Source organism: Tiliqua scincoides, chromosome 4 (assembly GCF_035046505.1).
Source record: "Tiliqua scincoides isolate rTilSci1 chromosome 4, rTilSci1.hap2, whole genome shotgun sequence".
In the NCBI taxonomy this organism is placed as follows: Eukaryota; Metazoa; Chordata; class Lepidosauria; order Squamata; family Scincidae; genus Tiliqua; species Tiliqua scincoides.
In genome coordinates, this window is record NC_089824.1 from 148,439,051 (window position 1) to 148,448,498 (window position 9,448).

General features: G+C 44.9%; 1 protein-coding gene across 1 annotated transcript; it reads right to left on the reverse strand.

Moving 5' to 3' along the window:
• Positions 1-1,957: 1,957 nt before the first annotated feature.
• GADD45A (growth arrest and DNA damage inducible alpha) lies at positions 1,958-6,477 on the reverse strand. The gene is made up of 4 exons (XM_066624229.1): positions 6,119-6,477; positions 5,118-5,219; positions 4,277-4,496; positions 1,958-2,679 (listed from the first exon to the last, which is right to left on the reverse strand). Exons 1-4 carry the CDS (start codon positions 6,160-6,162, stop codon positions 2,566-2,568), a joined length of 480 nt encoding a protein of 159 aa, XP_066480326.1. The 5' UTR covers positions 6,163-6,477; the 3' UTR covers positions 1,958-2,565.
• Positions 6,478-9,448: the final 2,971 nt, after the last annotated feature.

Genomic DNA, 9,448 nt, shown 5'->3' on the forward strand with positions numbered 1-9,448 from the left:
GCAGAACTTGCATTAGGACCATAAACTAATGTATTTAATTTTTACTTGTAACCACCATGGGGGATATCATATTTTCCTCAGGTGTTAAAATGGCATCAACCAACTTCAGTACCTAATTTTGAAATACTGATTTTTGTGTAGCTTTAAAAACATCTGAGTGACCAAACCCAGGAAATTGGTCACCATTCTCAATGCCTGCCTATTCATCGCAACCATTTCTTCACTTTAGCCTCAGTCTAAATGTCTTGACTGCTATATTTGTGGGCCTTGATTTTCTTGTATAAGAACATAAGAGCCTGCTGGATCAGACCAAAAACCCATTTAGTTCAGTTACCCTGCACATGCCCGATCTCGTCTGATTTCGGAAGCTAAGCAGGTTCAGGCCTGGTTAGTACTTGAATGGGAGACCGCCTGGGAATCCCGGGTGCTGTAGGCTTCTACCATAGTCTTTCAAGACTGAAGGTTGCCAACCATCTCCATCTCTGTATCTTACAGTGGCCCACCAAGTCCTTCAGGGAGCAAACAAGACACAACCTTGCATCCCCTGCATCTGGCGTTCTGAAGTAGCCGATTTCTAAAACCAAGAGCTTGCACACACCTTACCATGACTTGTAAGCCATGATGAACTTTAACTCCAGAAATTTGTCTAATCCCCTCTTAAAGGCATCTAGGCAAGATGCCATCACCACTTCCTGTGACAGCCACTTCCTGTATGCTTGACTTCCAACTCTTAAAACACTTGTTTCTGAATATTGCTATTTTCTTTCATGGACTTCTGCACAGTAAACTATTAACATCCTTTTCCAAATGTGATGCTTCAAACAGTTCAGTGCATTCTTCTCAACACTCTGTAAGTATAAAAATAGAATAGATGGCTGTGGATGCATTTGCATCACTGCACAAACTGACCTGATCAATTTTTTTAAATTACATAACCTTGTTTTGTCAGGCACGTCTCTGAGAAGCTTGTGGAGTGGAACACTTGGCATATGATTTGCTGAAGTTACTAAATTTCATGTGAAATAATGAGACAAAATGGTCCATCAAAGATGTTTAGGGCCTTCTCATATCTAAAGTGTGCATTTTGTTGAACACTCCGTATCTTCCTTCAGGAACGCTCTGGTGTTGCATTACCATTTTTCTCAACACTCAACGCATTTGTTATCTGGGAAGATGTGTAATTCCTCAGGAGAAAGCCTTTGTAGTGGTTGATTTTCTTGCCAAAATGTGGTTGCAAGAGCACAGAGGTACCTTTTCGGCATTTTTTCTGGGATAGAAAAATGGCAATTCCTTTCCCCACTGCCCATTCCATCTTTTATTTCACATGGTGGTTGTTACCTTTCAGGGACTGTGTTCAACATTTGTGCAGAAATGGCTGTCCACATAATAGAAACGAGCGGCAAGACCCTCTCCACCAGTGTCCCAACGTTTTGTAAGCCTTGCATCATTTGTGGTGGTTGTGTTTGAGGTTTCTGCTCCCTGCTTTCTTGTTACAGAAGTGTACCTGTTGCCAGTTTTTATACAGTGAAGTGGAAAAGCAGGGACAAACAATCTTAGCAATGCTGCTGTTTCTGGCCTACCCCATTTCTTGAACATGAGATGCTGCTTTTGAAGGAAACTGTAGAAGTGTTGTATAAAGCAGTGTTCCTCAAACTATCTGATGTGGTGGACCAGCCATTTTTTTTCCAGTGCACCTGGGACTGGCACCATACCTGTGCCATTTATTACTATGTTACTTTCGTAGAAGCTTGCCACGTACTAGCAGCTGATGGCTCATGGAGTAGTACTGACTAAAAACTTTGGGGCATACTTTAAATGACCATGAGGAAATGTTCCAGAACAGCCCTATCCCGTGAGTGTAGAAACCATTTGCCAGGAACAGTGCCAGCTGGACTAACTGCTTATCCTGGAAACTACTGACTGTCACAAAAGCAAGTCCTCCAATTTTCCATGGCTTTTAAATGTTTTATTTCAGGGAACACAGTCCAATTTCAAACATTTGTTAAAAGGTAGTTGTTCAAACATTTTTAATACAAGTGGTGCAAGCAGGATACTCTTGAAAATCCCTAGCATAAATAAGTCTTTCATTGGTATTATAAAATAACTTAATATTCCTTAGAATAAAAACTTAAGAAATCAGCTTATTGAAATAAAATAGAATAGTTTAAAGAATTAATAACCCTTTTAGCTCTTAAAAGTGAAAGGTGTTTCAAAACTGAAACTAAAAGTTGCTCTTTTACAACTCCAACAAAGCACACTTGGTGTGTTCTGAAAGGAACCGCCACACTGTTTTCAGAATATTCTTGCAGAGGTCTGAGTTCCTTCAATGACTTCCAATTGCTCTTTCAATTCAGCTTCTGCTTTCAGGTCTGTCATTTTCCAACAGCAAAGTCAAAAGTCCTTCCCTTTCACCCAACATGTAGCTCAACCTCAACCTACCCACTTGACATCGGTTACTGTAATCCTTGTGTCAGGCTGGGAAATTTTACTTCCTGAGCAAACTACTAAAGTATTTTGAAACTTCAGTGCAATTTTTCCATTCAGTTCCACTTCATCCATATGCCGTCACCGTTCAGGAAGATTAATTACTGGGACCCATTGATCCATGTAGCGGCTTTCCCGGCAAAAGCAGATCAGCTGGCTAAGGGCTGGATCCTTCCATTGAGAAGCATGTGGATTCTGAGGATATGGGAGGAAGGAACAGGAGAACATTCTTAATTCAACATAAAAGAGCAGCAGCCATTTTAACAGTGAAACAAGCCTATTCATAAATGTCACAAAATGATCTAGATTGAAATTGTCCTTGTACAAAACTGGTACATGTCCTTGAAACCCCTATTCTGCAGCAACAGAAAATATTTTAAAAGATTCTTTGGAGCTGGCTAGCTGCATACACTTGTTATTTCCCAAGTTCCCAGTAGAATGTGCTATACTCTTTTCCTTCCCGAGCAGTAGCAGAAGAAAAAAAAAAACTGCAGCTGAAGGAATTCATTAACCAACTTTAAACCTTTACACGTTATTCTTTTATGAGGCATGTAAAGGCATGTAGTCTGAACACGATCCTTTTTATGTAGAATGCCTTAGGAAGTTGCCTTATGCATGGCTTTGGGCAAAGATTAAGCAGCAGCCCCCATCAATACAATTTGATTACATTATTGGCTGCATGGGCACTAGCTGAGTTTACAATACAGAAGCCAAACTGTAATCCTCTGATTAACTGCTTAGCTTTGTACATGCAGTTTCTTATTAGACTTCTGCACACATGCAGACAAAAAATATGGATAAATGTCTGCAGGAGCTTTTAGTAAAATTAGGTTGTCTCAATTCTGTGCAAACAGATTGACCTATTCAGAAGTATCACCTCTGAATTTCCTGCCTACAGCTTCAATAACAAGAATTTAAAAACAAAAACAAGAAAACCCAATATTTATAATAGCAAATGCCCTGCCAAAGGAAATACGTCTGGGAATAAGTTTTCTAGACCAGCTATTTTCAACCACTGTGCTGTGACACACTTGTGTGCCATGAATGATATACAGCTGTGCTGCAGAAGTGTCATTTATTAGTAGGGCCACTAGGGGATGTGAGCCCCCACCAACAGCATCGTGTGCCTTGTCAATTGTCAAAAAACAGATGGTGTGACTGGACAATTTAAGTATCTTGTCGGTGTGCTGTGAGATGAAAAAGGTTGAAAATCAAGACTATGGCTAACAATTCAACTTTCCAAAAATCTTCCATCTCAATGAACAGATAGCACTGAGTAACAGTGATCGGTCTTTTCGTCACAGTTGAACTAAGCTATCTAATAATGACCTTTGAGCCAATTAGTAACAAGGAAAGACAAATATAAGCAGGGAGTTACTGTAGGAAGGTGACTCATGGGGTTCTCTCCTCATGTCAACCGGATAGAACAAGTCTGAGCACGTCTGTTCTTTGAAAATCCCTATGGTTGAAGCAGGAACTGAGATATGACTTGGAGAGGGGGAAAAAGGCTAACTCAAGGAAAGGTCATACTGATCTCATTGAAACCACAAAGCAGATGCAAGGATGCTAAAAAAAAATCACCAGTGACTGCCACATTTAAACCACCACCAAAAAGATGAGAGCAACAACAGAATACTGGGGGGTTAGGAGTTTAGAGAAAGAAAGACTGATTTTTGCAATTCAGACTTATTTCAGGGAGATTCTCCTCTAGTAGCCAAGAAGGAGGCCTTAAAGCAAGAGAGAGGTTAGGCCCAGTAGCTGCTGTGCCATGATGTTAAAGCACCACACTTACTGTCACAAGTACGCAGTGCAGGTCTGCAGGTTGATCACCCCCTCCGCTTGCCCCTAGGAGCAGCAACTCGGCTAGCCGGCTTGGGTTGCTTACACGAAGTATGTTGATGTCATTCTCGCAGCAGAAAGCTTGGATCAGGGTGAAGTGAATTTGTAACGCAACATCCTGATTGTCTTCCTCATCTGCAGCCAACAGACAAAGCACCACATTATCCGGATCCCTGCAGGGATAAAACAATGCCGGCTGAATTAGTTGAAGCCCAACAAACAATGGTGTATTTTACAATGAGGACACCAAGACAAAACAGGTCTCAAAGTCATGTGGCATACAAATACACGCCAATTGCACTGCCTGTGCACAAGGTGCAGAGCAAGCATGTGAACCTAGTCCACTGTGCTCAATGGCATTGCATTACAGGGACTGAATTTTCAAGAGTTCAGCATCTACAATTAAAGTCCCAAAAGGGGGATTTTTATGATTACGCTCAGGCAGTGAAGGGCATGTGTTCAAAAGTGCTAGTCAGCAGCTTCCATTGTGTCAACTGTCACAGCATGCTCAGAACTCTAGCATTGTGGGTAAAGGGGAGAAAGAGAGGTTATGCTGAATGAAATGTGGCCCAGAGAGAGATTCTGTGGCAAGTGTGTTATGGCAAAAGCGCATATCCATGCAGATTTTCTTTCCAGATAATACAACTTCTCTACTTAAACCTGCCTCTTCCACTGCACTCGTCTTCTGAGGTAGAATCTGGAGCAGAAGAACCTACAGGCCTTCAGGCATAGCCACCCTCAAGTATTACTATTAGGCAACTTGACAAGGCATCAGCAAGCTAGGTCTCACTTACACATTGAGCAGTTTGGCAGCCTCATGTACTCCAATGGTGATGCTCCTCTGACTCAGAGCTTTGCTTAGGACTTCCTCCAAGGCATCCCCTACCTTCTCCATGCTGATGACAGATGGAGCAAAAAGAAAGATTAAAAAACCCCAAACTCCAATCAAAAAACCCCCTGCATCATCATCCATTCACTCAGAACATTCCCAGCACGCGTCCCTGTCGTGCAAAGTTGAAGGGGCCAAGTCCCCTTAAACCCATATCTGCCCAGCGTACAGGTGTACACATTTTATCCCTGTTGCATATACGCAACATTGGGCAGAAATGGCTTATTAATCCAAATTGCTCCATTCTGAACTATGCAGGAGTGTGTAGCTGTTGTGGTGGCTATAAGAAAATGGTTTCTAGCACTGAATTGTTGCTTTTAATCCTGTCAGGGGGCAAAAAAAGGAAGCTGTGCCTGCACCTCACCCCACACTCCCTGCAGCCTCCCAAGATTGCAGGTCCCTCTCTGGGTGCAGCCCTCTCCACACTTTCCTGGGAGTAAGCCCCATTGACTACACTGGACTTTACTTCTGAGTAGAAGCTGTGCCTGCACCTCACCCCACACTCCCTGCAGCCTCCCAAGATTGCAGGTCCCTCTCTGGGTGCAGCCCTCTCCACACTTTCCTGGGAGTAAGCCCCATTGACTACACTGGACTTTACTTCTGAGTAGATACAGATAGGATTGGGCGCTCTCTCTCACACACACACACACACACACACACAGAGGCGCAGGGATCTGGCTTCTCTCGCACCTCCTCTCCCCAGATCCCCTTCAGGGGACCGTGTTTGCACCTCTGCTTGACTCCCGCCCCGCGCTGCAACTGTGAGGAGGCGGCCACCGGTCCCTGCTGCTGGTGGTGACTGTGGGGCGGGCGAGTTGTGTCTTTTCTCCCCCCCCCCCCGATCTGGGTCGGCCAGGAGCTCTTTCGTCCCAGCCCGGCTCGCCCGCTCAGCTGCTGCAAGGATACCTTCCAAAAGTCTGGTGGTCCCCGGCCAGCTCCTCCAGAGTCATGTTGCAGCTGCGGGTCCCTGCAAGGAGGGGAGCGGCAGCAGCAGCAGCTGGGATGGGGCGCCCTGCCCTCCGCCGCCTACGCGCCGGGCTTGACGTGCTGCTAAGCTGGGCTCCCGGTGCTGGTGGCCTCGCGGACCTGCGTGCCTGGGACACCCGGTCAAGATACCCGCCGCAGGCGTTGCTGGTGCTGCAGCAGCTGCACTTGGCTCCACACGTCGCAGCAGCTCATGCCCCGCCGCTTCACTTGCAGCCGCTGCGCGCTCCCGGGTCCCTCCCTGGCTCGCTCGCGCACCCCTTCCCTCCGCGCGGCCCGGCCCGGCCCGGCCCGTCTGACAGACAAAGGCTTCCTCGGCCGGAGTTATCCTGCCAACCCCCAGCCAACCGTCTCCAGGCTCATTTGCATACCGCCACCCCATTGGCCCATGCAAATAAGCCGTCGCTTTCAACTTGACCCCCCTCCCTCCGAGCGCGAGAGCAAGAGGGCCTGGGGAAAGCGGGGTCACTCACGCTCCCCGGCCTCGCCGCTGCTGATTGGCTGATGGGAGGCTCTGGGCGGAACTTGCTGTGGGAGAGAGCAGAGGGTGTCCCTCTCCCTCCCTCTCTGCTTCAGCTGTTTTTCTTGTTGGTGCACATTTTTCTCCCTTTGTTTTGAGGAACGGAGTAGGGGGTTGACTGCCAGCTTAGGTTTGCAGCCCTAAAGCCTCGCAGATCACCCCTCACAATGAATAGTTGTTAGTAAGCAGGTTGTCAAAGGTCAAAGCTGACACTCTGCGCTCAGTTTTAACTCCCTCACACTGGGATCACACAATGTACTACTACTAGTAGTACAGTACTACTACAGCCAAGGAAGCCTAGTAGTAGCAGTAGTACATTACTACTAGTAGTACAGTACTAGTAGTAGTAGTACAGATAGGATAGTAGTACAGATACTAGTAGTACAGTACTACCACCACCAAGGAAGCCTAGTAGTAGTACATTACTACTAGTGTGCACTAGTAGTGCACTAGCTGCAACCACCCAGTTTTTCCATACTGAACTTGGTCAATGGGTTTTCCTTTTCTAGTAGCAGCCACACTACCATTGTAATTAAGTGGCCATTAAGAGGCCTCAAGCAGAGAGGTAGATTATTCAATTTATACCAGGAGAGGCAGGGATAGTCCAACAGCAACACGTTAGTTATATAAACCTGCATGGGCAGGGCTGAATCTGAGCCAGAACTTAAGCCCTGGATCCTGTTTTGAGTGTCAAATCAAATTTGCTTTGTGAAGCAGTAATAGAGTGCCTCTGAGCATATTCAGTGTGCCCTACACTCACCACTGAATAACCACAGCCTTTCCAAAAATTTCTGAGATTACAGAGAGGGATTTGAGGCAGGCTTGAGCTCTACAACAACCAAATGAGAAAATCAGAGCATGATTCAGTGGTGAGGATAGGGCATGCTGAATATGCTCAGAGGCACTCTTCTTTCTTACTGCTTCACAAGTAGCAAATTTGTTTGGACACTCAAACAAACACCTCCATATTTATTATCTTATATCTAGAGTCTAGATATAAGATAATAAATACGGAGGTGTAAAGACACTCTTGGCAGCAGATCCAGTCTCAGATCTCTTGCAGTCCACTATAATTGGGCTACATTTCTAACTCTTTTCTGTTCTCCCTTTCCCTAGTCTAGTACACCATCTCTGTAATTTGAATTGTGATCTTGTGTACCTACTATGATTTTTAACTTAACAGCCCAGACAGAAATAGATGGATGCCCGAGCTGTTCAGTTTTAAAAAAATAGAGTTGTATACATAAAAGCTTGGTTGTAGGTTAATTTTTCTGGTTCTTATGCACAGTCTGCCAGTGTTGTTGTTGTTCAGTTATCAAGTAGTGTCTGACTCTTCATGACTCCATGGACCACAGCACACTAGGCTTCCCTGCCTACCATTAACTTCCGGAGTTTGTCCAAATTCATGTTCATTGCCTCAGTGACACTATCTATCTCATCCTCTGCCATCCCCTTCTCCTTTTGCCTTCAATTTTTACCAGCATCACGGTCTTTTCTAAAGAGTCCTCCCTCTTATGAGATGACCAAAGTATTTAAGCTTCAGTATCTGTCTTTCCAATCAACAATCAGGGTTGATTTCTTGTAGGATTGACTGATTTGATCTCCTTGCAGTCCAGGGGACTCTCAAAAGTCTTCTCCAACACCATAATTCGAAAGCATCTATTCTTGGGTGCCTAACCCTCCTTGTGGTCCAGCCCTCACAGCCATACATTACTACTGAGAAAACCAGATGTTGGTGACTGGATTTGGCCTGTTGAATATTAAATCCTTTCCCAAGGAACTGGGATATTGACAAATATTTCCCAAAAATGTGTGCTGTTCCAAATAAGACTGCTTTCTGTAGTTGGTGTGTAGTGATTTCATTTACACCTAGGATTTTCAGGTGTTTATTGAAGTCTTTTGGAATTATTATTATCATTATCAATAATAGGTGTTGTTTCATATATTCATGATCTGCATAAACTTCACTGTCTTCCAGCCTCTTGCACTGGTGTGATCTTCTGTTTTGTACATCATTCAGTAAGTAGACTATCCAAAGATTAGAGACGCACACTTTTAGACTCTCTCTGCATTTGACAGATGTCAGCATTATGGATATAATTAGACCAACAGTCCCCTTTGTGAAGATTCTCACAGTTCCTGTCTCTCCTCCTTGTTTCTGTTGTGCAGGGCTTCCCATCAGGCTTTCACTTGAGCTCGACCACCTTTCATTCAGTGACTGCTCTGCAAACCACTAATCAAGTGTGTGAAATATCTGACACCATTTAGCGGTTTGATACTCCATCCCACTACTTTGATACTCCATCCCACTACTACATCCCACCACTACTGTGGGAAGTGAAAGAATTTTGTCCCTGCAGCTCCAGTCATCAGCAGGACCTATCACTCTCATCAGTGCTTATGCACCGACTCTGTCGTCTCCAGCAGAAGCCAAAGACAAATTCTATGATGACCTGGCCACCACTGTCAAGAAAATCCCTGTAAAAGAGCCATTGTTCATCCTCGGCTATTTCAATGCTAGAGTTGGTGCTGATAACAGTTCATGGCCCACTTGCTTAGGTCAGTTTGGCACTGGGAGGATGAACGAAAATGGCCAACGCCTGCTAGAGTTTTGCTGTCATCACGGTCTCTGTGTCAGCAACACGTTCTTCAACACGAAGCCCCAACATAGAGTCTCTTGGAGACATCCAAGATCAAAGCACTGGCACCAGCTCGACCTGATCCTCACCAGA